This window comes from Carettochelys insculpta, chromosome 15 (genome assembly GCF_033958435.1).
Source record: "Carettochelys insculpta isolate YL-2023 chromosome 15, ASM3395843v1, whole genome shotgun sequence".
In the NCBI taxonomy this organism is placed as follows: domain Eukaryota; kingdom Metazoa; phylum Chordata; order Testudines; family Carettochelyidae; genus Carettochelys; species Carettochelys insculpta.
In genome coordinates, this window is record NC_134151.1 from 35,351,012 (window position 1) to 35,378,969 (window position 27,958).

General features: G+C 51.2%; 1 protein-coding gene across 5 annotated transcripts in view; it reads left to right on the top strand.

The window, feature by feature from the left end:
* LARP1 (La ribonucleoprotein 1, translational regulator) overlaps positions 1-27,958 on the top strand; it is a 79,421-nt gene that overhangs the window by 24,473 nt on the left and 26,990 nt on the right. For 3 of the 5 annotated variants that reach the window (XM_075009760.1, XM_075009761.1, XM_075009765.1), the window contains exon 2: positions 25,238-25,299. In XM_075009760.1, the coding sequence (XP_074865861.1) occupies positions 25,238-25,299 (62 nt within the window). Of the gene's footprint in view, positions 1-5,620; positions 5,734-6,183; positions 6,201-25,237; positions 25,300-27,958 lie in introns of those variants that run through there. The other 2 variants (XM_075009762.1, XM_075009763.1) reach the window with 2 other exon arrangements.

Below are 27,958 nucleotides of genomic sequence, written 5' to 3' on the forward strand. Positions count from 1 at the left end.
TCCTGGTGTTAAGCTTATCTTGAAAGCCTGATAGTTCTGGGAGTTTTGAAGCTAAGTTCATAAGGAACCTCTGGCTATGGGGAAAGGGTCTTCTTGGAAACTGCTTGCTATGTAGCAGCTTACTATTGGTGGAGTTCTTTATTTTATGTGTGTGGGTGTGGTGGATGGAATGGAGACAATGGGAATTTGGCTCAGACTGTCCCAATCTAACTTGCATTGCGGAAGTTAGCCTAGGGCAGCGGCAGGCAAAATACAGCCCTTTTAATCCAGCCTGCAGCTGGTCCCTAAGACTTGTGGGGGGAAGAGAACTTTTGGGTGCTGTTCCCACCCCCAGCAAAATCTCTTTGCTCTGATTGGCCAGAAACCTGCCAATGGGAGCTGAGAGATTTTGCTGGAGGTTGGGGGAGCCTGGGAAGCCCTCCCTCCACCTCCCAGAGAGCCACATGGGAACAGCTTGTAGGTCAGGGCTGCTGGAAGGCAAGGAGGCCTTCCTGAGTGCTGCCAGCCAGGAGCTGCCTAGGTAAGTGCCCCTGGGCCAGAGCCTCCTTTCTGGTCCCAACATCCACCCCAGACCCCACATCCCCTCCATAGGAAAGTGTGGCCCTTGAGCACTTTCCAAAATCTTGGAGTGGCCTCCCTCCCTCATCAGCAATTATTGCCCATCCCAGGTCTGGGGGATTAATTCCATAACAGCCACTAGCCACTGTCCCTTGGCACTAAATGTCTCTCTCAGATCTCTGGGTGTCTCCCTTCAAGGATAATTCTGTGTCCAGGAGTTCCTCGGTGCATGGGATTTGCATCCTGGTTTAGGCTGAGGAGGCCAGTCTGATTTGGCTAACAAGACTTTTGAACACTTTTTTTAATCAAGACCCATCATCCACATGGGTTTGGAACATGAGCCAAAATATTAAAATCACCACTGGATAGGCACAGCAGTGTGCTATGTCCCAGCATGTGTGTGCTTTTGGTAATATATGGGTTATGGAGACGTTCTGCCCTGTAGCTGGTGTCACCAGCACAATAGAGGTGGGCGGGTGGTGGTGCTGTATCCTGGTTGTTTAATAATAATGCCTGGAAATAAAGCTGCTCTGAAGTTCCAGGGGAAAATACTACTGGTGCTGGAGTTTTTTCTCTTTTGCTCAGTTCCAGGTGGTGCTTTATCTCTAGCTTTTGTCGTTTGTGGATGGAGCCTTCTGCATACCCACTAATACCTGTGCCTGAAATGAGTAGAATCCTTGAATTGAAATGGTCCCTCCTGAAATGTGAACCTCGTAGATCTAGGTTTGGTTTTTGGTACGTCTACGCTGCAGTTTAAAACCCCTGTGGCTCTGAATCTTCAAGCTCTGGTTAGCTGATTCACAGCTCGTGGGGCTAGGAACAGCAATATCAGCACTGGGTTCTGAGCCTTTGCCTTGAAACCTACCCTCCCTCCTGCAGCCTGAGCTCGAACACCTGTGCTGTATCTTCATAGCTCCATGAGTCTGAGTCGGATGACCTAGGCCAGCTGTGGTCATGCCGCAGGCCTCTTGTAGCAGTGTAGACGTGCCCTAGATGGCTGTGCTCTGGTACTTGAGCATTAGTGCACTGGTCCCCAAACAGTGAGGCGTCCCTCCATAAGGGGATGCAGAGGAATGTTTGTTCGTGCCCATGCTAGCCCCCATTCAGAGGGGGACCCACAGGTGGCACACTTCCTGCCCTGCTGCATCCTCGTGACCTTTCTGCCCGCACGCCCCTAATGCTTCAGTGCAGTAAGGAGGTGGGAGGAGGTCTCTCAAACCTATTTGGTTAGTGGTGACATGGTGCACCATTGCCTTAGTCCATCAGACCAAGAGAGGTGGGATTTTCTTACCCCATTGAGAGCATCATCGCAATCAGTAAATTTTGTTGGCCTTGTGCTCTGAAATTTGTGGAAGATGTGGACATGGGGGTGATGCTTTTCTTACAGGAAGGTTAGTGCATTCTTACTCATCCTTTGTAAAGTTTTGTCTTTATTTCAGCTCCTCCTTCAAATTCCTGTGCTTCTGGTAATAGATTGTAGTGCATGCTTGCAAGAGAGATGGGAAATGCACCAATATTGTTAGGTTTGAGAGCATTCTGGTTTCTAGTTAAATCATGGCAGTGAAACCCGGGAGAATGCCTACCCAAGAAGGAATGTCATTAGTGTTGCTGTAGTAGACTTTTTTTTTTATTTAAAAACAAAACCCTTAAGCTGGTCCCTGGTTTAGATTGCAAAAGCTGTAACAACTCTTAGGTGCCGCAGTGGGACTTGCTCAATACATGTTGCTATATTCATCAACAGGAGAAAGTCCTGGTGCTACTGCCTGTTACGTCCTGTAACTGCTGGCCTAATAATCAGTGTTTATCTTATTTTGGGAAGAGTGCCCCAGTCACCTCAGTGGCCTGGTTCAGGAAGATGCACTAATCTTTCAGGGGGCTCTCACTAGCTAGGTGAGATGTTAGCTGTTCCCCGTTCTTTCTCTTACTTTCGCCCCAAGCGCACTGAGCTCCAGGAGATGTTGATGATCCCGGGGCCAGTAACTGATGTTGGAGGAAGAAGCCAGGGGATCTTAACTGTCTTGTCTGGGTGGCCACGTCTGAGACCCTGCATTTTAGGCTGGAAGGGCCAAAGGGAATTAAGGTGTGCTTATGAATTTGGGTGAAGGGCTCTGTACAGTGCCATAAACTAAGTGATTTGGGTGACCTGAAATGCAGTATAGATCCCTGCTACCATCTGCATTGCTGAGCTGTATTCTTTGTCCTGCTCACAGAATTCTTGCTGCAAGATAAATAGGGTTGCGAAAGTTAGTCTTTACTGACACTTCTCAATAAAAAAGTATCTTAAGTGCATAGCCCAGCAGAAAATATTTCCTCAGTCGTAAACAAAGTAAGACAAGAGATCTTACTTCAAATCCCATGTAATGTGCATAAAACGTGCTCTAATGAGTGCAGCATAAAGCACATTATAACTTTACTGAAACAGCCAGCACCTGCAGGTCTGGAACTGCAGATGATGCAGCTTTTCAGAAAGCTTTAACTTTTTGAATCTTGGCCTCTTCTCTTGTTTGACCTCCCCGCCCCCCCCCATAATTACCCATGCTGCTGACCATTTAAGGATGCTGATGTTAAGTTTAAAACTTTATTTCTATCCATGGAAATTTTTAAAAATCAAAATCTACCAAGTGTGTAAGCTGCCTCTGTGGCATACGGTGATCGAAAAAACCTATGCCAGTTTTGTGTCGGGATGGTTCTTAGCAGCAATTAATAGAAACCTGCAACAAGCTTTGAAAGGTTTTGCCTTTTAGAAGAGCCTTAAGGTAGCCTCTCTATTTTGAGTGCCAGTGGCAAGAGGCCGTTGCTATGTTCACTGTAAAGCTGTGGTGGCCTACAAGTTCTGAACCTGTGAACTAACCACGTTATTCTAAAATACAATTATTGTTCAGGCCAACCAATCCCACTCATCCAGCCAAATAGCCATCTGTGGCTCATGTGTTGAAAACTACTACTTCTAAAGCACCCTGAAAGATGAGTAGTGGGTACCTTTGAAATATGGAGGTTTAAAAGGCCTGTTTAGAGAAGCTTTTTCCTTGACGCTGCGGGATCGGACCTTGTGGTGCGTTTATTAATAAAATCCATTCATTCCCTTTCCTTCCAACACTTACTAAAGAAACTTCGTAGCTTCTTAGTATCTTACACATTCCCCCCCCCCCCCCCCATTTTGTCATCCTTGCTGGCTGCATGCCAATCACTGCACCAGCTCGGAAGTGGAGGTGTTCCTGTTCCTCTGTCTTCCTGGAAAGTGACTGATGAGTCCCTTCAGGAAGGGCTCAGAGGCAAATACACGTTGGTTGCTCAGTGCACCCTTTCCTGCACGCAAGTTAACGCATTGTGTAGTAACTTCGGCTTTCTCAGGCCCCTCCCCGCCCTTAAACCACTTCTGTCCGCTGACGGGATTTTAGAGAAGCTGGAAACCCAAAGCTGTCTGTCGGTTGGAGAGACTGGAGAATGTCCCCGCTATATTTTTAGGGTGACTGGTAATGCCTGTCGAGAAAAAAATTCTGCCCCTCAGAGCCAGGAAGCAGTTGCACAACAGTGTGCCGATGGACTAACGGCTGAAGAATGAATAACTGAAGATCCTGGCTGAATGGGGATGTAGAGTTCCTTTGGCACTGATGCAGGTCACCCTGAATGGTAGCATGTAACATACAGTAAACCCCCACTTTACGTGATTTCGACATATGCTTTAATGATATTAACACATGTTGAAAACCTGGGCTCCAGCTGCCTGCTGTCCCCCAGCTGGGGGGAGCGGTGGGGGGGGGATGACATCCCACAGCTTCTCCCAACTGGGGGAAGCCAGGAGGATGCTGCTGCTGGGAGGAAGTAGCAGCGGTATCCCCTCAGCCCCAGGGGCACCTGGTCAGTTTCCTGGTTCCTGCAAGTGGGAGTGGGGACCCAGGTGCTGCTGTGCCTGGCTCCAGGCTCCCAGGGGCTTGGAGGAGGAGGGAGGGGTCCCCCTCCACTGACTTAGGTGAAATTTGAGATACGGGGGGTTGTGAGGAACACAACCCCCACATAACTCGGGGTCTTACTGTATTGATGTCAGTGCTCCATTGAACGGATTTGATGCATCACATTGTCCAGCCAACCTACCATGAGGCAACTGGGACTTTGAGTCACATCACAACCTGTATGGAAATTTCACCAGGCCTCTTCCATGAGCTTTTTCCAAAAGAGGTTTTTGAGTTCCACTGGAGCGCTAAGGCAGTGACTGCAGCAGGGTCAGCTGGCTGGCGAAGTATGACTACAATCTCACAGATTGCACTTGAGTTACATAGGCCTGTCTTCACTTAGGAGATAGCACCAGTGTAACTAAACTGGAGCAGACACATAGCTTTTCTGAAAGTTGTGCAAAGTGCCTTTTGAAAGCTGTTTAAACCTGTATGAGAGTTTGTTCACACGTCTGCACTGCTAGGATTAAAGTAATTTTAAAATGACTTTTGGTGCAGGTTTTCCATTGTAGACAAACTCATGGCCACTCTTGGAGTAAAACCTTTAATGTGCAGGGGACAAAAGAGACTGGTTCCCCAAAATCATTGTCTAGCCGGGCAGAGATGGGCCAATAGTTCTTTCCTGCTTCAATTTAAACATGGCTTTTCGTGAGTAACATGGGTTATTTTATGCACTACAAGTTGGAAATCAGTCCTTTGGAACCCGCCAAAAAAGGGCAGGAGTTTAAAGGGGTGGAGATACGACATGTTCGTAACGTGGCTGGGTAATAGGCTTGGACCTTTTTAAAATGCTCACTGGCCCCTTGGCCTAGCTATATTTATTTCTGGACAGGCGTCAAGGCATACTGCAAGTCCTGGGCCTTGGATGGGTGTACAATTGTTCAGTTCCAGATATGAGAGCGTGTGCTATTTTTGTGTAAGTGCGTATGCTTGCTGCACAGTCCAGTTTTGTCTTCAATTAGTGAAACTAGCGTGTCTACTAGTAAGTTATGATTGCAGCTGAGTCATGAATGTAGAAGATCCGGGACATGACTTTCAGCAAGTGACCACCTTTTGGTCCTTCCCCCTAAGTATGATTAGTGCTGGAGAAATAGGAACTTACACTGCAGGAGGGAGAGTTGAGACCCCTCTAAAAATGTCTCTGCTGGGGAGAATCCCACTTTACACCTTTTTATTTTATTTTATTGGCTGGTGATTGAACGTCGCAATCGCACCATCTAATTCGGTAAGTCCAGAGCTACAGAATTGACGGTTCCAGGAGCAGTTTGAACTGGCTGTGCTGCTCACACGGGGCGTGTTCTGTTTCTGTCCGACATGGGTCGGCTGTTAAGTATTTAACAGTAACAGTAGGGTGCTTTGGAACAAAGTTTTGTCAGCTTGCAAGTCCCCTGTTGCAGTGGTGGAGGAGGCCTGACGGCCATGAAAGGTATGGAATTTGTCCAGAGCACAGGGCTTGGCTGTGATATGACGACCTCTTAGCACACAGCTCCCGGGCACTGACGGCTCTGCTGTGTCCCATCAGCTGTGGCGGAATACTGGCGGAGAATACCCTCCTTGTGGTGTAAGGAGATTAATACTGTCCAGATCTGAGTCTTTCTTTGAAGCTTGCTCCTCGAAAGAGAAGGAATAGGATGGTCCCTTTGGCAGCAGCAGAGCTGGCTTTTATTGTTGGGCACCTTGGGCATCCTTGAGGTAATTCTCTAGCATGCAAATGGCATTTGCACAGCTCCCCAGACTTGCCATCTTTCGGTACTCTTACCTACTGGGAGAAGGTGCCAAACTGGCCCATGTCCGCACTAAGCGAGGAGTCTGACCGGGTAGTGGGCATGGCCAGGGCTCTGGCAGGAGTGAATTCTCTAGTACTGAGTGCTCTGTCACTGCAAGCCCCTTGTATGCTGGCATCTGGTGACCAATGCATTTTTGCCTACAATGGGATCACAGGTGAGGGAGTGGGTCACAGTAGTAGAGACCTGGGACCTTGGGTCGGGCGCTGAACTTCCTTGCCCTTTGCTTGTCCATTAGCCTTCTGTGCTTCGAACATGACCCACTGCAGGATTTCTTGCGGCAACCCATGTACTCTGAGTGCTGGGAAACGGGGGGGCTTAGCCTTTTGTAGCAGAAACCCCACCCTGGCTCCTGTCACTCATGTGCTGAGTCTCCCCGTCACAGAACCTAGCCTGGCTTGAGCTGATTAACTGTCCTGGTGGAGCGGCAGGATCTGGATGAGATGGTAGCTAGGCTCCCCTGACTCAGTGGTGTGTTGTGGGGGTGGTCTTGTCAGGTCATTGTTTTTAGAACTAAATATAGTTGACATAAGGAAAAGATTTTCAAGTCACATGACTGATTATCCTCTCCTGGCGAGCAGTCAGTGCTGGGATCTGGTGTCTGAAAGGGTAATAATTAACTGTTAACTAGCTTCGCGTTTGAAGTTGGCAGATGCTGGGCCTATCGACTTAGAGGCAAGGAAGGCAAGGCTAGAGGAGATGGTCTCCCCTCATCCCCCAGAGCAAGGAGGCAGAGTCCAGTGGGACAGATCCCCCCTGCCAACCCTTTGTTAATTGAAAATCTTTGTCAATTGGGTGTTGCTCCTCATGGCAAGGTGCCTGGGATGGCGTGGTCTTGTGCGCATGCCCTGTCCTTGGCTGGGGGTTTTCTGGCTAGCGCTGCTTGCTTGGGCTGTGAACTGTCAGCTGGGGGAAGATTTGACCCTTAGACTTTCCAGTGACTTTGCTCTCTGTGGGGTTCGCCTGCCTCTCTCTGCATTCCCTCCACGAGCCTTGCTGGTGTGTTGAAGGAAGAACACCACCCCCATGTGGGGGGAGGAGGTGGCGGCGAGGCTGACCCTTTTCAAGGTGGGATGATCTTCTGAAATCCCCCTCCCCCCCCAGTCTTGAGCTGTGCTGTGTGACCATGTCCTCATGGTTCCTCGCCTCCCTGAGTGACAGCTGAAAAAACACTTGGCTTTTCCCAGGAGCTGTCCTGCAGCCCCAGCCCGCCTCCTGATAGATGGCCACAGGTGGGAGGGCTAACGTGGCATTGAGGCGGCAGCACAGTGCTCTTCGAGGGGTGATGAGAACCAGGCAGCTTCTGCCTCGCCACGGCCTTCACTAACTGTTTCACCTGCTGGAGAGCTTTCCCAGGTACTTTCCCGTGCATTAGGCCATGGGCACAGGGTGGGGGGTGCGTATGTGTGTCTGTGTGTTCGCCTCACTTCCTTGACTGTCAGAGGAGCCAAGGTGGCTGTTGGCTGCTGCTGGAGCTTCTGTCCTTTATGCCCTAGAATTGTCCAGTTAGGCTCGGCCAGCAAGAACCCTCTGCTGGCCCCCTTCCAAAAGCTGTTACCGGGTGTGATGGGGTTCAGGGGGTCCCCCTGCGCTGCACCCCATCTGCTGGCAGGAGTGACTCTCACTCAGCAGGTACGACAGGAGGTTTATTAGGCAACAGATGCCCAGTTTCTCACAGAAGCGACAGTACAGCAGCCAGAGACAGTCCTTCCAACCCGTCTTGGGGAGAAGCCCCCGAGGGGTGCCCCTCTGGGGTGTAGCTTTCCCTCTGCTCCGGCTGGCTGCCTTCCAGCTCTTTTTTCTCTAACTGCCGGGGGGGCCCCCCCCATTCAAAACCCAGCTCGGCTCCTCCCTCCTCTTTGTTCAGGGCAGAGGTGTTACCTGCCAGTTGTAGCCCCAGGGTCATCCTTAACCACTGGGAGCTGCTGCTTGCCTCAGACATCCAGCCTGACTCACATGCACTCCCCCCACTCCATCACACTGGGATGTAGCGGTTTTAGAGTGACTGGGGTACACGTGGCTCCCTGGTTTGATACAGCCTGTCCTGAGCCAGTGACTCCCTTGGAGAGCCAGCAACAGCGTTGTCTTCAGTCCCACCCGGTGGGAAGCTTGCAGAGGACCAGCCATTGTAGCTGGTGTGAGCTTTCCTGCAGAAGGCGTTCTTATTTAAAACCAGTCGACCAACCCCGAAACCTTCCAGCCGGTGGCGTTTCTCTGATGCATCTTGCCCTGGGTGAGGGCGGAGCCGCAGGGATTGGCGCAGGCGAGACATGCGAAGGGCGTGTGCTGTGTGCACCTTGAGAAATAAGGTTTAGTGGGAATCCTCATTAGCGAAGAGCTTAGGTGTAGAAGGGGGAGATGGAGGAAGGGGGAATTTTGCTGGTTTCCCCCCACCTAGATTGCACAGAAAAAAAATAGTCGTCCCCTTCCCCCTCTTGCATGTGCACCGTCTACTTTGTAACAGTGCTGCTGGTATCACTGCTGCGGCAGGAGCCTGTCTGCATGTCCTGCTCTCAGCCCACCTAGTTAAGGGTTATAATGGGCCTGTGGTTGGACACGATAACTTTTTTTTTTCTAATACATATTTTGGAGCATAAGCTTTTGTGGGCAAAGACCCGCTTTGTCAGATGGACCCTCCTCTGGAGCCCCCACTCATGCATCTGATGAAGCAGGTCTTTGCCCACAAAAGCTCATGCTCCAAAATATGTAAGTCTATAAGGTGCCACAGGACTTCTTGTTGTTTTTGGCGATACAGACTGACTCAGCTACCTCTCAGATACTTAAAAGCAAGTTTACTGCCTCTTCAGTAAAATTGAGGTGGGCCCCCCTGCTCTTTAGCTTCCCACTGGAAAGCAGTTAAAAAATGAAATTGCACACTGGCTCAGAGCGCATTTACTACTTTGGCATTTGGGCAAGTTTTGGCTCATAATAGGAGATCAGACCTGTCTGTATAGTTGTGCTCTAATAATTAAGCTGGTTGCCTTTTTAGAAACCTCTGAGGCAGGCACTGTTACTGGCATTGTATAACACATGCATTGCCAAGCATGACAGATCCCTTGCCCCGATGAGGATATATGGGTGCTATTAGGTAACAAGTGAGCATATGATGTGTGCTTGGGACTCTTCTTTGTGCCCTCCTTTTCTCCATCTCCCTCTGCCACAAAATGCATTTTGTGATTTTGTGCATGTGATCCTTGTGCCTTATCCATAGGATGAATAGATATTGGGTGTGTGCGCGCAGGGGTTCTCTTTTACTGATCTGTTGAACTAGCTGTTGGTATTTCTTTGGGGGCCAGTTGTATGTTGATTGGAGATATACATACAGAAATATTTAGTGCACTTCAAAGTTAACAACTCGCATATGTGGCTCTGCATTGCAGATTAGGTAGAGGAAGAATTGTGGATCTAGCTGTGCCAATTTACCTGGTACCTCTAACGTTGCTTCAGCGCAGATTGAGGTCTGTGGGTAAGTGAGGTTGAATATTGTACATCCACGCACACAGATGCAGAGAGCTTTTCTCCTAGCTGTGCCCTATGTGTCCCCTCCTATGAGAAAGGTACCAGGAATGTGTGGTGACTGGTGTGAACAAGGAGCCTTAACGAAGGAGAAATCTGTGGCCCAAAGAGCTGAGGGTATGGAGGAGTTTTTAAAATGTTTTGAACTGAAAGAATCCTCATGTTTGTGTCACTCCATTACTGGATGGAAATAGTAATTAATTATCAATAGTTCAGAAAAGTAATGAATTATCAATAGTTCAGTATTCAATAAATATTTCTGGCTTGTGTTTTGGGAGGTTATATAGTTTTAAAATCAACAAGTCCTTAACTTGCATCCAAGAGTTATAAAAGACCTGGAGTAGAACTTGCTGGACCATTACTGTTAATTTTCAAGAAAAGTCGTGTAATACTGGGGAGCTTCCAGAAGTCTGGAAGGAATCTGAAGTTGTGCCAGTACTTAAAGCTTAAATGTGGTGATTTGGGTAATTTATAGGCCTTCCAGTTTGACACTGATCATTGGCCCAGGTAATGGAGCAGCTGATGTGGGACTTGACAGAGGATTAAAGGAGAGTGAAGTAATTAATGCCAGTCAGCATGGGTTTGTGGAAAATAGATCCTGTCAGATTAATTCAACAGGATCTTTTTTTATTGGGATTACAAGAGTCATACTGTTATAATATACTTAGATTTCTATAGAGCACTTAGCTTGGTGCTGCATGACATTTTGACTAAAAAAGTGCCTTAGAAAGCTATACAGATAACATGGCACACAGTAAATCAATTAAAAGCTGTCTTAGTCTGTTAGGTCCCAAAGGCCATGTCTACACTAGCCCCAAACTTCGAAATGGCCATTTCGAAGTTTACTAATGAAGGGCTGAAATGCATATTCAGCGCTTCATTAGCATGTGGATGGCCGCAGCACTTCGAAATTGACGCGCCGCGCGGCTCGTCCCAACGGGGCTCCTTTTCGAAAGGACCCCGCCTACTTCGAGGTCCCCTTATTCCCAACAGCTCATGGGAATAAGGGGACTTCGAAGTAGGCGGGGTCCTTTCGAAAAGGAGCCCCGTTGCGACGAGGCGCATCAATTTCGAAGTGCCACGGCCGCCCGCATGCTAATGAAGTGCTGAATATGCATTTCAGCGCTTCATTAGTCAACTTCGAAATGGCCATTTGCGTGGCCATTTCGAAGTTTGGGGCTAGTGTAGACGTAGCCAAAATGTTGAATGGGGAATTAACTGCCATATGGGTGTGTTTTTTGTTTTTTTTTTTTTTGTTCAAGTGGGGTCCTATAGGGGTGTATTCTTCAGCCCTGTGTCCACTTGACATTTTTTTTGATTTACGGATTTGGAAGAAAATGTAAAATCCTAGTTTGCCAATGATCAGTAATGAGGTGGGCAGGTCGTGGACACAGAGCAATCTGGATCATGTAATAATCTGGGCTCATGCAAACAATATGTGGCTTAACATGCCTAAATGTAAACGCCTACAACTCGGAGCAAAACGTAGGCTGTGCATGCGGGAGAGGAACTCGTTCAAGGAAATCGGTGACTGTGAACAAGAGCTGATTTTCGTGGTGGGTAGTCAACTGACTGAGAGTTCCCAGGGTAATGATGGCTCAGGCTTGACTGCATAAAGGGGACTCTCAGGCAGGAGAGTGGGTGTTGCTAAAGGGAGAGCAGCCTTATCCTTGGGTCTCCTGGCTGGCTGCTGTTTTTCCTTCTCTGAAGGAAAGTTGATTTTCTTTGGTGTTTGGGAGGGAAGTTTTCCCACTGCACATTGGTGTTTTCTGTATGCTGAGCACTTCAGAGGCCACTCAGGAGAGATACAGATGCTGCCCAGTTGATTAGCAGAGTGTTCACAGCCACCCACAGGGGGCAGTGTGTGTTTCTACTGGTGGTGCACATATTCATGTGCTTTGGTGCATTTAGCAAAATTTATTCTGCACATGGATGGAAGAGATTAGAGGGGATCCTGCTGCCTGCCCCGCATGGTGCTACCTGCTAAGCAAGGTCTTGGGGAAAGCCATTTGCATCCAAACAGGGGCGCTGTCCATTCCTAGCTGGACGCCTGGAGTGCTACAGGCAGTCGGGGGATGCAGCCTGGTGATAGCTGGCACTTTTTATCCCTCCTTCTCCTTCCCCCTTTCCAAGCACTGAACCACACTTCCAGCCAAATCACTGGCGGTAGCTCTGCCCTATCAGGCTTACTAGGCTTTCTGCAGCTCAGCTTGAGCATTTGCCTCCTTGGGTTGGGCACAAGTGAGAGAGTTGCTCACAAAAGAGAGGTCAGATGCTGACTGGGGAGGGGGACGGGTCCCTCCCATCTCGGGGTAGGCTGTAGGGTGGCCTGCACCACCATGGCCTGTGCAGAACAGCAGCTGTAGTGGCTCAGAGCAGTGGTCCTCATATCTAGCACTGGCCCCTGGGATACCAGCGAGGGATAGCTCAGTGGTTTAAGTATTGGCCTGCTAAACCCAAGGTTGTGAGCTCAATCCTTGAGAGGGCTGTTTAGGGATCTGGGACAAATAGATAAATCTGTCATGATAAATCTGATAGGCCCTGCTGTGAGGGCAGAGGACTGGATTTGATGACCTCTGAAGGTCTCTTCTAGTTCTATGAGCTCGGTGTAGCTCCATGTTTTGGTTTTGGTTTTAAAAGCTTCGGAGGGAATGCCTAGAACAAGGCGATTGTGAGTGATCTTTCCAGTCTCAGCTTCTGGCAGTTGGCTTCGGGGACACCCAGAGGATTGGCTCATGTCTCTCTCTTGGCTATAAACTATTGACAGATCTTTCCTCCTCCATGAATTTACCTAGTTCCTTTTCTGCCCCAATTTTGTATTTCTGGCCTTCACACTATGCCCTGGCAAAGAGTTTTGCAGGTTGATTTGTGCGTTGGGTGAAGACCTGCCTCCTTTTGTTTTCAACCTGCTGACTGTTAATGTTCCATTGAGTGACTGACCGAGTTCTTCTGTTCTGTGAAGGGTAAGTAAGACTGTCTTGTGTGTTTTCCACACCACTCGTGATTTTATCACACTCCTCTTAAGCCCTTTAGTCACCTCTTTAAAAAGACTGGGATTGTTCAGCTTAGAAATCGCGCGTTCTTCGAGAGTCCTTGTGGGTGCTCCACCTGAGGTGTCAGGCTCACCCTGGCGCCGCAAATCGGAGATCTTGATTGCTATTTTGGTAGGACCGTGCACGTGCAGCTCTTCTGCTCCTCTTCATGCTCTTTTCATCATGTGCGCGGTGCGGTTTGATCAAGTTCCTCTCAACCGCCGGCGGTTGCAGACGGAGCTTCCAGCTGCTCTCTCCTTGGCTTCAGTTCTTTGATTTTTTTTTTTTTTTTTCCTCCTCCTATTTCTTCCACAATTTGTAAAGTTATTTTAGTTCAAGTACTTTTATTGTTTAATTGACTGTTGAGCGTTGTTTTGAATCTGTTACCGGAGCAAAGACTCCTTATCTATTGACTTGCCAATCTGTTTAACACTTGTTAATATGCCTGGATTTAAGAAGTGTGCACGTTCTATGTCTCTCTCATTTTTGGCCCTCTTGTCTGTATTTCTAATGAGCATACCATAGATTCACATCATGGGTGTCCAACCTTTTGGCTTGCCTGGGTTGCATTGAGTGAAGAGGAGTTGTCTTGGGCCGCATATAAATTACATAATATAGTTAATGTATATAAATCACATAATAATGTTAAAAGTTTACGATCTTGTGGGGCCACACTACTAGCTGTCCAGGGCCGCATGCGGCCTGTGGGCCGTGGGTTGGACACGCCTGATTTACAAAGTGTCAGTGTGGTATTTTCCATCCTATCTATTTCCTCCTGATTCCTTAGTGTTATCTTTTGCCTGCCACTGTACATGGAGCACATGGTTTCAAAGAACTATCCTGTGACACCCAAGACCTTTTATTCTTAGTGGTAACAGCGAATTTACTTCCTATCATTTTGTAGGCATAGTTGGGATTGTTTTCTCCAGCATGCGTTACCGTGTGGTTATCAGCATTGAATTGCATTTGCTGTCTTGTTGCCTGGTCACACAACTTTTTGAGATCCCTTTTGAAATTTTTCACCATTGCTTTGGTCTTAATTACCTTGAGGTTTTTGTATCACTGACAGTCTTTGTAAGATCACTGTTTACTCCCCTTTTCCAGATTAAATGTTGAGTATGTTGAGAAGTCGTGGTCCTACTGCCAGTCCATAGGGGATTCCACAGTTTATTCCCTTTTCATTCTGGTAACTGACCAGTGATATCTAACTTTGGTTCCCATATTTCAAGTGGGTACTAAAGATCTTTCCTATTATTCCGTGGCTGTCCTTGTGAGTGACCTTGTCAACAGCTTTCTGAAACTCCAAGTACGTTGTATCCACTGGGTCATCATCATCCACATATTTGGTCCCCTCAGAGAATTGTAATCTCTTGATGAAGCATGATTTCCCTTTACAATAACCATGTTGACTCCCCATCCCAACAAGTTGTGTTAATCTGTGTATTTGATAATTCTGTTCTTTATAGTATCAGATAAATTGGTTGAAACTATAGCAGAGTTAAGCTTGCCATCTTGTAATTACCAGGATCCCCTCTGCTGCCTTTTTTATAAACTGGCATTACATTACCTATCCTCCAGTCATCTGCTCCAGAGGCTGATTTAGCCACTGGGTTAGGTACCACGGTTAACTGGTTCTGTACTTCGTGCAGTACCTGTGTGAGGTGAATAGGCAGCTTCATTCCCTGGACTGTCATACTTCATTTTCTGGGGATTTCAGACAGCAGAGTGCAGTCTGCTAGTGTAGATAGGCCAACCCACAGTTTTTTGTCAATGCAGCTTGTGGTTCCCATGAAACTAAGTTATGTTGCACTGGGGCAAATACCTGAAGCTTTGTGCAGCTGTACTAAGGGATTGCACTGGTGGCTGTACAAGGGACAAATTGGCATTTTAAGGTGGGTTTCAATTCTGGCTTTATGTGCTCAAAGAATTTTGTTAAACCTTGGGGCTCTGATCTCTGTTTTTGTTTTTGAACATGCAAAGCCTGTCAGGGCTGGGTGGGCAGTGGCCCCTCAAACTTAACAGATTTTTGGGGTTGACAGACACCCCTCTCCCCATTAATCTGTTAAATGAAGGGTTTACAGTAGATAGTTCAGGAACAAGCCACCTGTTGAGGAAGCGTTTCCTTCACACTCCCTCACCTCCCCCCCCCCCAGCACTTTGTGCTGTATTATGTCGGGGTGAGGCTGTCTAACACTTCCCATTATAAAGGATCCTTCAAGGAGCTCCTGCATCTCCACTGTCTGCAGCAGGCCTGCGGCATTCACAGGGGGAAGGCTCCTTGAACTGGCCTCTTTCTCCCGTTAAATTCTGTTCAGATTTGGCAGAGACAAACTGTTAAAAATCACTGTTTCCTTCCTTGGGAGGCTACCAGAAGGCCTGACCTCCTATGGCTGGGCTAAGCTTGCCGCTGCAGCAGCACCTTACAGTGCTGGGAGTTGCCAGAGTAACTGCAGGCTTTGGGGGAGGGGGTTGAGCCCCATAGATCCCCACACTCAGCATGTGACACTGGTGGCTCATCTGCAGAAGTAGGTACAAGGTACAGTAAGCCCTGAGGGGCGAAGGCGAGGAGCCAGGAAGTGGGGTAAGTCTGTCTGGTTTTAGAAATCTCATTGCATTGGTCTCATCAGAGGAGCCAAAGGGAGTTAGGTGTGTAAGGTGCCTTAACTCTTGTTGGAGTTCAGTGGGCTGTAAGAGCACCATGTATCCTGGGGGTCCTTTCTGGAGTGCCTAGTCCCAGCAGGAACCTTGGTGGTTAAAGCCCTCTTCGGCTCTCTGCGCTTTGCAGCTCATTACAACGTGCCATTCTCTAGCTGAGCGTCACTAGGGTCTGGCTAGCCTCCAGGGCTGAGTCTGCCTGCTTCAGAAGCTGTTGTGGGTGCTTGTGGCAGGAGAGGTGAGGCTGGCTAAAGCTCCTCCCTGATTTCCCCAAGGGGGTAATAAGCAACCCTGTCTGCGAGCAAGGATGTGAAAGTGTAACCAGTAAGGTTGGTGTTGATTGGTTTCCTTAACCATTAAACTTCCACCTGGGGTACTGGCACTGGGCGGGCTGCTGGGACCCCTGGCACACCAGGATTCCTGGGCACATGGGGCTGGCAGCTGGGACTCACAGGTGCAGGGGGCTGGCAGCTCATCCCAGATTCCCAGTTAAACCTTTAACCGTATCACCAACAGAAGTGTAACTGTTTGCTCAGTTATTGCTTTTCACATTGTTTACATGCACTGTTCTAGGCCAGGGATCTGCAACCTGTGGCTCTTTAACAACTTTTGTGGGTCCCAACACTATAATTGCAAAGTAAAAAATACCCTTCATGATTATTTTTGATAAATGGTAAACGTCTAGAAGCCCAACAATGAACAACTCATCCCTACACAGCGAGCGATAGGTGATCTCGAAACATTGGATAACTCCCCTGTTAATATGTGCAGTGCATTGGGGCGTGTGATACTATATCTGTTTTTGATCGTATTGCTAATAAAGTCTTAAATTTGGAAAGGAACCTTGCAGCATTCCTGCTGGGAAGGGCAGTGTACATTTTAAGAAAACTGAAATGAAATGTGAAGTAAAATTGGCAGAACTGAAGTGGCTTCAGGGGTGAAAATCAAGAAGATGATGATGGTACAAACACACACGACAACTGTGAGGAAATAGAACATGTAAAAAGTTTGAGTGTTGTGCAGAAACCTGTATCACATTTCAAATTGGGTGCGCTGTCCTTACAAATAGGAGTTGAAGTGTGGTTTGACATTATTCATTTAGGACCATCTCGTATTCACGTGCATTGCAGCTTTTGAATTGTTGAGTTTTTACCAAACTGGGGGGGAAAAACGGGAAAAAGGCTTTTCTTGTTCTGGTTGCCGACCCCTGTCCTAGCTTGAGCCTACTACGTGACCATTCCATTGTGCAATTTCTCTCCAAAGCCTGCTGCAAATGCTAATGAGCCTCTGATGAGCTGCGTTGGTGCATTGGCCTTGGTACCTGTTCCACTGGTTGTCATTGCACATGCAGGGAAAAGGCCGTAAAAAAAAACCATTCAGGAAAGCTAAAACAGTTGTCAGGTATTGTTCCCTGTAAGCTGAACTCTTGGGTGGCCATGCAGCAGGGGCTCAGGTGCTGCCCAGCTGGTTAGCAAAGCGCCCACAGCCGACAGCCTGTTTCTCTACTAGTGGTGCACATGACAAAATTTATTCCACCCATGGGTGGAAGAAAATTCGAGGGAGCCTTGGTGTAGAGTCCTCCCCCACCCAGCCCACTGAAATATCCTGCTGGCACACAGCAAGACCCAGAAGTGGTGGCGCTGTACTCTGATTGGAAATTCCCCAGCAGCAAGACAGCAGGGGTAGTAGAGAGCACCCCAGGTTGGAACTTGAGACCTGCTGTGATCTGGGGCCGACTCGTGTTCTGTCTGACCTTCCGTGTCTCTTCCCAGCTTTTCTCTTGTCTGCTTAAGCTGTAAGCTCTGCTGGGTGGGGATCATCTCGGGTAAGTTGGTTTTTTTTATGTGCAGCTCCTAGCGCTGTGGGTCCCTAGCACCTCTCTGCCCTCTGGGAGTGCCAGTAATAAACACTATGCAGGCTTAGAGCCATCCAGACCAGCACTGCCTGTGTACGCTGGCAAAGGAGTTGTGGTGTTGAGGTCAGAAGCAGCATTGGGGTCCCATGCTGTTTGAGTCAAGTCCATTTGGTGCAAATCGTGACATATGGAAAGCCACATTTCTGCTCCATGCTCACAAAGGAGCTGTTGTCACCAGAAGCATCCTGGCTCCTTAAATCAGGTTAGCAGTCGTGTTACTTCCTCCTTGGACCCCAGTACCTGTCCGCAGTCCAGGTGGGAGACCGTCAGTGCAGGTGTTTATCTGAAGTGACCTCCCCCACAAAGAGCACATGCTCCACCTTGTTGTTAGCCTTATCAACGACTGCGGTGTACCAGGTTTGGGAGGTTTCTGCAGAGCTGGTTGGGTGGGGTCTGTGGACTTGGTGGATATAATATTCTAGATACAATTGGAGATGCACATCTCCTAGAACTGGAAGGGACCTCAGGAGGTCATCTAGTTCAGTCCCCTGCCCTCTTGGCAGGACCAAGCACCATCCCTAACATCTATTTGCCTCAATCCCTAAAGGGCCTCCTCAGGGATCGAGCTCACAGCCCTGAGTTTTGCAGGCCAATACTCAAACCACTGAGCTATCCCTCCCCCTTTGTTTTTACTGTGCTGGTTTTTCGCCCCCTGTGCATACTGTAGCACAGTGAAGCTGGACATAGTGCAATTAATGTTTCTGGGTGGTTCTAGCTGTCACTGGACGTCTGACACATGCATGGAAAGGGCCCCATGAAGGGGAGCGAATCAGCCCTGGGTTTGGTTTGGAACGGACAAGTGGTTCTGTCGACAGGTCCGTTCAGACCATTAACAAAGTGAGGAGCTTCTTGTGCTGGTGCAGGGACTGCGCACAGACAAACCAGCAGCCTCTGTTCTCAGAAGTCAGCCAGGGGTGCGCTTAGCCCACAGTGAGAGGGGCGCGAGAGCGTGGCCAGCGCTAGGTTAAACGACTGGTGCTCTCTGCAGCCCTGTGCACACTGGCACCAGAACAACCAGGTGGGCAAAGCACAAATGAAGCTTCCTTTGATTCAGGCACAGCCTGGCCAGTGATCTGCCAGGCATGGCCCATGGGGCCTTTGCGTGCCAGCGGGGCCCTTCCTGCCCACACACATCTTCAGCAAGCGTTGTGGGAGGTCGTTCTCTGTGTGTGTGGCTTACAGCAGTTCCCGGCCTTTCCCAGGCAGGGACCCCTTTTGACAATTCAGGGTGACATGGTGACCCCAGGCAATTCAAAAATGGGATGTGGGGGAGGAGCAGGGCCGTAACTGCCCTCCCTGCTCCTCCAGCTTAAGCCCCACACTCAAGGGCTGCGGGGAGTTGCACTCAAAGGTTAGAGGGACGTGGAGAGGGGGTCACACAGGCTGGTGGAGTTGGGGGACTGGGAGGGTCACACTCAGAGGCTAGAGGTGCTGGGCGAGTCACCCTTGGGCTGAGGGAAGATAAAAATGAAAATTGATATCAGCTACATAGAACAGAAGGGGGCAAAAGAGGGGAAGGGTGCAGGTGGGGCAGAAATTACTTACTGCAAGCGTCTATTAAGTGACTTGGCTGGGATGACTACAAACGTCAAAGGTGGAGAAGCTGTCTTTGTGATGTGTAATTGCTTCACTATTGATAGAGAGAGAGCTGCTGGATGTGGCAGCTTTAAGGAGCTGCAAATGGCTCCTAAGAGCCACGTGCAACTTAGAGCTGCTGGCGACCCTTAACAAATCTAAGTGTGACCCATGTTTGGGTCCCAACCCATAGGTTGGGAATCCGTGGAAACTAGTATCAGTTTCTGGTGAACCCTTTGTGATAAGCTGAGCAAGTAGCCCAGCCATGACCAGCAGCTGTACGTTCTAGTTTACTTAAATGCCCTTTCCCGGTGCCATGTAGTCATCCTGGCTATTCCTAAAGGAGCAGGGCATCTGCTTGTACTGCAGCAGTAGCTTGTCCCTGTAGTGGCTCTCTGGCATCTGCATGCATGCATCAGTCATCGATGTGCATTTGGTTGGCTGGGTCATGCTCCCTCTGTCGGGAGGGTGCTCTTGGAGATCCACTGTTTGTCTCTCCTTTAGCGTATGGGACTCATACTCAGTCCCTTTGTCCGGAGGTGAAAATTAACTCCCTCCTCTCTATCGCCGCCCTGTGTATTCTCTCCATATCGATCGTAAAGGAACAGCACTCACAGCAAGGCTGTCTGTGGCACATCCAGCTTTTAAAGCATCCCCCAAACCTTGTTCCACTCGGCACCCGTGCATTTTCAGGGGTAGCATTCCCCTCATGCAGGGGAAGACCTAACAACCGGTTGAAATGATGGCTCTCAAGGCAGCCACGCTAGCAGAGCTCTTGGTCCCCCGTGCCGTGCTCGTTCCTTTAGACCATGCCCCCTCTCCCATTGGTTGGGGAGGAGCGGCTCTCCTAGCGCTGTCATCGACTGCAGGGGCCACCGGGCACAGCGATGAAATCGGTGCTGCAGGTTTGTCCTTCAGGGTCTTGTTGAGTTTGGGACACAGGACTGCAGCCTGGGAGAGTTGAGATCCAGGAAAGGGTCAGAGGGATGCCTGCTGGTACAGTGGCAGCAAGAGGGGATGGGGGCGGTGTTCCCTGCAAGCTGAGAGGTTTGGGCAACCGCCTAGGAAAGCTTCAGTTGCTGCCCAGCTGATTAGCAGAGTGTTCACCGACACCTGCAGTGGGCAGCATGTGTTTCTATTGGTGCACAGCCGCACGCCTTCATGCAAATATATTCCACCATGGATGGGGGGAAAAAGAGGGAACCACTGGATGGGAGTCCCTTCCCCTGGCGTACACACCCAGGTGAAATTGAATTCCCCCGTGCCATAGAACTTACTGACTGCGTTTGCGGCTGGGTTTTTTTGGAAGGGTTGAAGGTTCACAGCTGCTGTTGGAAGTTGACAGAGCTCCAGGTGCTCCAACCCCAGCCCTGGGTTTTGGCTGTATCTCTAGGTGCCTTCTGAAGCTATGTTTAGCGGCTGGCGTGGAGTGGAGAATTCAGGGGCTGTTTTGGAGAGAGTTGTGCTCCCGACTCTGAAGAAGGCCGAGCCTGCTGGTGAGCATGGCTGTGTCCAATGGGCCTGGCCCCTGCTGTCCGTGGGAGGACCTTGGGTGCGTGCCAGCTTCAGAGCCAGAGCAGCGCACTCACCTTGCAGGGGAGTCCCAGCCTGGAGACCTTTGAAGGGGGATCGAGAGGGAAAATGCTGCTTTGGTGCCTGTTGCTGTCTCTTCAGTGCTCCATGCGCTGCTCGGGGCCCTGGCTCCACTTAGGTGTGACCCACTTAGGGCCAGAAAAGGGACCGTTTGGATCACCTGGTCTGAGCTTGCAAGGAGCTTCCTGGGGTAACGAGACAGGCTGTTCTGCCATAGTCTGGCTCTCGCCATGTGGTCCTGGCTGGTTCTGCAGTTGTGTGGGGTGCTAATGGGACATCTTGTGCTCTGGCAGCTCCCCTCTTACTGCCTCTCCCCCCTTTTTTTTGCAGTAAAGCCACTGAGCCAGCCTTTTGGGGGTACCAGCTCCTGCCACCCCATCCCCGCAGAACCCTGCGCAGGTCTCTGGAGTGGTTGATGCTGAGAGGGGAGAAGATGGTTCCTCCTTCCCCTCTCTTGGGAGAGGTCGCTTGTGAGGAATGCGGGCGAGAGGTCTACTGGCTGTCTCCTTGTAGAGCAGGTTCTTTATGTTCCCCATGAACTGGGACTTTCTTGGGAGGCAGTTACGGTACTCGCAGGCTGGTAAAACCGCCACGGGGGGGTAGCTACGTTTTCTCATACTTGGGGCTCTGCCCTGGGCTCTTCTGGCCTGGAAGGGGTGGGGCACATTTGGAGCTCACCTGAATCCTGTTTCGTGGCACCTTTATGGACCAACAGGTTGTTTTGGAGCACAAGCTTACGTGGGTGAAGACCGTCAGGTGGCAAAGTGGGTCTTTGCCCACGAAAGCTTATGCTCCAAAATATCTGTTATCCTGTAAGGTGCCACAGGACTTACCATGGTTTTGGCCGGTACAGGCTAACATGGCTGCCCCTCGGATACGTGGATCCTGTGTGCACATCCCACCTCTGAGCCTCCCCCCCCGCGGCAGGTGCTTAGCAACCTTTTAAAACAACATCAGTGGGAGAAGGTGGGGGGGCGGGTAAATAGCCCACTTCTCCCTGGGAAATCTGCTTCAAAATTCCAGGAGTTAAGCTATTGTCTTAAGAACCAAAGAAAACACACCTACGTGATAGGGTCTCTGCATATGTGTAATTTGGATGTAAGTCCCATACAAGGGACCCACCCGTCTTTTAAACCTTCTCTGAACGCACTGAGCAGGCTGGCCTCAAACCTTGTGAAACCATTTCTCCACCAAAATCCCAGCCAAAAGGTTACCGTGGCGGCTGTGTGCGTCTGCTGGCCCCGGTATTGCTCAGAGGTGTTGAATTGTGTTCGACCCATTTAAAAAAAAAACAACCCTTCTTCGAGTACTGGGTCACTAGCTGTCCTCCGGGCAGAACAGCTAGTGCCTGGAAGGAGGCGCAGGAACAGTCCTAGGCACTTAGTACAGGAAAATGGAGTGAAACAAGGGACAGAGCTCGAGTGGAGCTGGATTTGAGCCCAGGTGTGTATGTTTTGGAGTGGCTGTGGGAAACCAGAACAGCTGGAGCTATAGCCCTGCTGCTCTTCTCACTCTTCCCCCACCCCACCCCTCCACTCTTCTGCAGCTTTATCGGGCATAAAAATCCAGGGCATCCTCTGGATGTTGAGGAGGGACAGGGCTCTCTCGCTGCTGGGGGAGTGGGGAGAGCCAAATGGAGGTGAGAAGAAAAGCTTTCAGTTCCCCTCTAGTCGCTTCTGTTTGCCATGCTTGCTTCGGTGCAGCTATTTGTCATTGTTATGCGAGTGCCTGGTGATGGCAGGAATCCCCAGTCCCTGCCCCAAAGAGTTTTCAGTCAAAATAGACAGGGTGGGAGAAAGGAAGCTGGCTGCAGTGTCCCCTGGCTACCCCACAGAAGCTGTTGTTCTAGGCCTGGTACAAAGGGATGGGTGGCGTGTTCTCACCAGATTACAGGGGCAATGCCAGATGGGGCTCAGAGGCATAGCGAAACTAAGTGAATCTCCCAAGGTGTCACAGGAGGGCTGTGCCACACCCAGGTCTGAGTCCCAACCAAGTGCCTGCTCCACAGGCCCATCTTTCCTCCCCTGTGCAGGCCTTTTAACCAGTGGTGACCACAGTTATTCTCCCAGTGCCCTGATGTCCGTGGCAGTGCTCACCCTGTCTCCCTTGAGCGAGGCTGCGTCCCTGTGCAGGCCAGTTCTGCAAGTGTCCTGTATTTGTAATACCAGGGTGTCCCTGTGCAGCTGAGGCATCTGTGGTGTTGCCGTTCGTTCTTTCACACCGCTCAGGGCAGAGCCTAGGCCCCACGTATGCAGCGTGGAAGGGTTATCGCAGGGCTTCTCAGGTCCGGAAACATCCGAGGTCCGACAGGGTCCTGGATGTTCCTGGACCAGAGAGCTCCTGCCCCTGGGAGTCTGGCAGCTGGGGGTGGGAAGCCTGGCTAGCTGGGGGACCAGTGGCAGAAGGGCCAGAACTGATCTCCCCTTACCGGGCAAACGCCCTCACTTGGGACTGGCGGAGTCTTGAGGGTGCTGAGCCCCCAGCTTTTGTGGAGCCACTCAAGCGGCAGTCCCCCGCAGAGCCGTTTCTCGTGGCAGATGCGCTGGGCGGCTATTTCGAAGCATGCAATCTTCATCTGCCTGCCCATGGCTAGTCCGGTGAATCCCTCTGCCCACCTGTTGGGGAGGGGGATGGAAGCCAGGGGGCCGGGGTAGGGGCTAGCGGAGGCAGCTGTTTGTTTAGCAGATGGCAGAACAGCCTCAGGTGCTCCTAGGCTCTGTGTGTCCAGCTGTTGTCGGGCAGAGGGTGTTGGTGCAGCTGCTGCCTCACGCTGAGACCACAGCTGCATCAGTGCGGTGACGAGCACAGGTACAGCAGACCAGGCAGCCAGAGCCATGTGTCTCATTCTGGCCTCTGCCCTTACGGCTCTGCAGGGGAAAGTGGAGCTCAGACAGCCGGTGCGGGCCCAGCTGCGTTCGCAGCTGGTTTTACGTCTGTGTCGCGCTTTGCAGAACAGGCCGAGCTGAGCTGCTGCTGCATGTTGAGGACGAGTCTGTGGCCGTGTCTGCGTTGCAGAAGCTCTCTTGCTGGGGAAGGTAGCTGCAGCAGGAGAGGTTCCCCGGCCTGTGGCACAGCCCGTCGTGGGCCACTCTGCAGCAGAGATCAGACCATGCCACCCCGGGGACACGCCGGCTAACCCAGAGAGCAAACTCTGTCGCTGTGGCCAAAGCTGTGGGGGTTGGCACGTGAAGGACAGAACCTGGCTTAATTCAGTTTGTACTGTCTGGTGAGCCTCGTGGTCACACAGGGTCCCCGGGCTCGATTGCTCAGGCGGGGCCTGGCGTGGACGCTTCAAACTCTGCAGGTTAGAAGCTAAGCCCAGGTCTAGGCTCGTCTTCTGCTGCAGGCGTGATCCGTGACCAACGAGATGGAAGCATCTCTGGCGGCGATGCAGCTGTGCTGACCTCCCCAGCTGAGTGCACTGGTACAAAGCCAGTGCAGCTGCGTCCACACGAGGAGCGCTTTGCTGGAGCATAAAACGCTCTGATTCCTGTTCCTTTCCTTCCTGTCGGCCAGGCCGGGCTGGATGTCATTCTGCCTTGTTGCTGGCCCTGGCGTTGACTCCCCCTGGAATATCCACTGGAGGTGTCTGTGTTTACCAGCCTTTCAAGGCAGTGGGGTGGGCGTTTTGTCCCTCCGTGCGAACATGAAGAGCCTCCACCGAGCCCCCTGCAGTAAAGCTGCTGTCTGCTTTGTGCACTCGCACTTCCTACACCCCACCCCCCTGCTGGCCCCTTGCCCCCTCCCCGAATTCCCAGCTGGCCTGGTCCACCTTCTGCCTGGGAATTCAGAGACCAGAGGACATTGCAGGTGGCCGACTGCTAGTGCCCCTTGTTCCTTCTCTGCCTCTTGCTGGAGCTGAGCCAGCTGGGGCAGCACTGGCTACCCTGTGAGTGAATAAAGGTGCGCCTGTGAGACGGACCCTAGCTGGGGTGCTGCAGGGAGAGGGCCTGTGGGGTAAAGGGGTGCTCAGAGCAGAGGGGAGCACTGTGCTGGACTGTAGCTGACGATGGCTGTCAAATGAGGCCTCGCCCTCCCTGCAGGAGGGGCTGGGTGAGGAGTACCTGGGGAAGAGGCGGGTGCCAGGACCTGGCCTGCTGGGGCTGGCGATCTTTCAGACGGTGTGCAGCAGGCCCCCGGCAGTGAAACAGGGGCTCTGTGGTTCAGGTGTGGGGTTGTTGAAGTGCGTCAAAGAGAAGGTTGGGCTCAGGAGAGAGCAGGAGGAGGAGAAGCACCCCTCTGCTGAGCCAGCAGAGAGCAGGCGAGCGCCTTCTGAGATCAGTCCCCAGAGGGGGCGGTGCACACAGCTCTGGCCACGTATGGGGTGGTGGGCGCTTAGCCTGGGGCAGCGGGACCTGGTGGAGTGTGTCCTGGCACTGGGCTAACAGGTCTGTACAGCTCTATGCAGTTGCAGCAGGACTCGGGCTTCAGCCCAGCGGTTTGGTGTCTCAAATCCAACTGATTGGTGTGGGGACGGAAGGGGAACTCGGGCAATGCGGCGTACGCCTCCAGCGCCGGGGGAAGAGGTGCCCATTGGGAAGAGCTGAGAGGGACCCCCAGGTTGGGAGGGAGATTCACCAATGTGAGCGTGTGCCGTGGGCATCTCTCTGCTTCCCGTTGGGTTGATGCTTTGTATTAATGCCTCTCTTACTTTCACAGAGCATACGACTCCGGCCAAGGTGGTGAGGGCGGCAACCCCCCGGCAGCGGAAAGGAAGCAAGGTATGTCTGCTGGGCCTGGATTACCTCATGGCTGGGCTCTCCCTGCTGCTTGTTCCTATTGCAGTAGCACCTAGCAGCCCAGCCAAGAGTAGCCCCCGCCCCCCCACTGCTGTCCATCAGTGTAAGGAGACACGGCCCCTGCTCCCTAGAGCTTATCACCTGAACCAGGGAGGTAGGCAAGCCTTGTGGGGGGAGTGATGTGTCCCATGTCACCTGAGAGCTCCATGACATCTGGGATTAGAACCCATGTCTTCTGGCTCCCAGGTCATGACTCTGACCACTTGATCACGCCACGTTGTGCCACTGGGGGGGGGGGGGGCAAGCTTGGCTCTGAGTAGTTCCTGGGTTTCTACTCCCAGGCAGCCAGGGACTAGGCCTCAGCCATGTCCCCTGCAGCTCTGCCTAGCCTCCACCTACCAGTTGCCACTGGAAGCTTTAGCAATGCCCAGCTCTGCAGAGGGCACCTTTATCCCAGCCACATGGGGCAGCTCGTTAGGACATTGACAAGCCTGTGCCACTCAGGGATTGTCAGTTCAGCAAGGCTCCTGGGGTTGCACCTGTCATCAGAGCATCTCCTAGGGCTCTGCTGCAGCTGAGCTGATCAGCACCCAGAGAGGAAGGGCTTGTGTCTTAATGCCACAACTTAAATGGGTGCCTTCTGCCTCCCTGCATGTTGGGGAACTAGGAGGGTTTACTGCTGCGGTGTCCTCGCAGGTCTCTGGCTCCATTGAGGACAACCCGAACGCTGCTGGTAGATGTCCTCAATCTGGTGGGTCCATTGTCCACAGCAGACCCCTTGAAGGCCTTCAAAGACATAGACCACATAAGGATCAAAGGTCCCTGGCCAGGTTCATAGCAAAGTGCAGTAACAGTGGTCAGTAGATGCTACTGGACCACAGCACTTAGGCACCTGCCACAATGGAATGATTCAGTCAGTGAGAATTTTCCCCTGCCCCCAGGTTAGACAGAGATGGTCACCCCAAGACACCACTTCATATACGGTTACAAACAAATCACAGCTCACCACTGGTGTAGCGGGTTGCCACCCTCAGACGTTGTCGGGTTCCACCCGTCACCCTGTGCCCTTGTAGTTGGATTAGATCTTCTCTCTCCATCATGCTGTCATTTTAGACTCTCTTCTGCACCAAGGTCTTTTTGGTGGGCTGGTGGTAGCATGTGATTGCACCCTGGGGCCGGTACCAATTGTTGTTCTGCACCCGAGACGATTGCCAATTGGTGTTCTGTACTCTCAACCCTGTGTGTGCCAAGTTGTGTTATCAACTGTGTGTGGCCTGCCTCCTGCTCGCATTTTAGCTTTGTGTTCTGTTAGCCATGTTTGCCCATTTTCACTAAGCCTCAGGCCAGGCCAGGCCTGTGCTGCGTGGGCTTAGCCCTTCGCTTGACTCCAGTTGGGTGCAATGTCTGTCTGCCTCCCAGGGATGGGCATGTGCCCGCCTCCGGGAGTGGCTGGATTGATGGCAGGACAGTGCATGGACGATACCTGACTCACGCCGTGCTTTCGCTTGCAGGCTGCGGTTTCTCTAACCCTCTTCCCTCTGTGCTTCTCTGGCACGATTGATGCTCATCTCCTGGGCTTGAGCCTGGCCTGTTGTTGGCACCGGGCAGTGCAGTGGCAGCAGCTCCTGGGCTGCTGCTGTTGTGTGTGTGCTAAGGCTGCAGCAAGCACCCTGTTGGGATGCTGCATAAGACACTGCATAACTGTGCTGCACTGGTAGAGGTGCAGTAGCCTCATTGAAACCGTGTGTTCCTGGCTACCTTGCAGAGCCCAGCCAGGTGCAGCCTTCAACACAGGGCGAGGGCCTTGTAAGTAGATCTCCGCTAGTACTCTTACGGTTGGCAGGGTCCCCTGTCCTTGTGCTAGGACAAGGCAAAGGCCGTGTGATCAATGAATTCTCACCCACCAGCATCACAGGGTTGGCCTGGACTGTCGTTGGGTGAGGCTCACCTTGCTCAGCCGTACAGGTTAAACCTCTCTAGCCCAGCAACATCTGTAGTCCGGCAGGATTTTCATTAGCCAGATGTCCACTTAACGTGGTTGTGGCCAAGCGTCTCATGGTCCTCTAAAGTTTGTTGACAGCTGCCAATCCTGGCTGCCAGCGTTCTGCGCTGTTATTCAGCTGTAATTGATGCCTGAGCATTTTCTAAGAGCCCAGGGGGGTCGCCCTGTTAGTCTGTCTTCGCAAAGCAAAGCAAGCAGTCCTGTCGCACCTTAAAGATGAACCATTCAATTTATTGGGTAATGAGGTTTTGTGGGAAAGACCCACTGCTTCAGATTATGGAGCAGAACTGAGAAATCAGCAAAATATAAAGCAAGGGGGTGCGGGAGAAGCAGAGGGGAGAGAAAAATGGGGAGAAGGGGCGAGGCACTTCTCGTTCAGAGGAGCTGCTGGACAATAATGACCTTCCGTGGTCTGGCAAATTCTCTCATTTGGCACCAGTCAGGTCCTGAGGGTGCCAGACTAGGGAGGTTCAACCTGTATCGGGTGTTTGGTCATGGCTGAAATTGGGGTGCTGGCCATGGTGAACAAGGGCTGAGAGACAGCAAGTGTCTGCTTCGCTTTCCCTCTCAATTCAGGTGACCGGACAGGAAGGCTACGGTCTACACTAGGCCCCCCTTTCTGAAGGGGCATGGTAATGA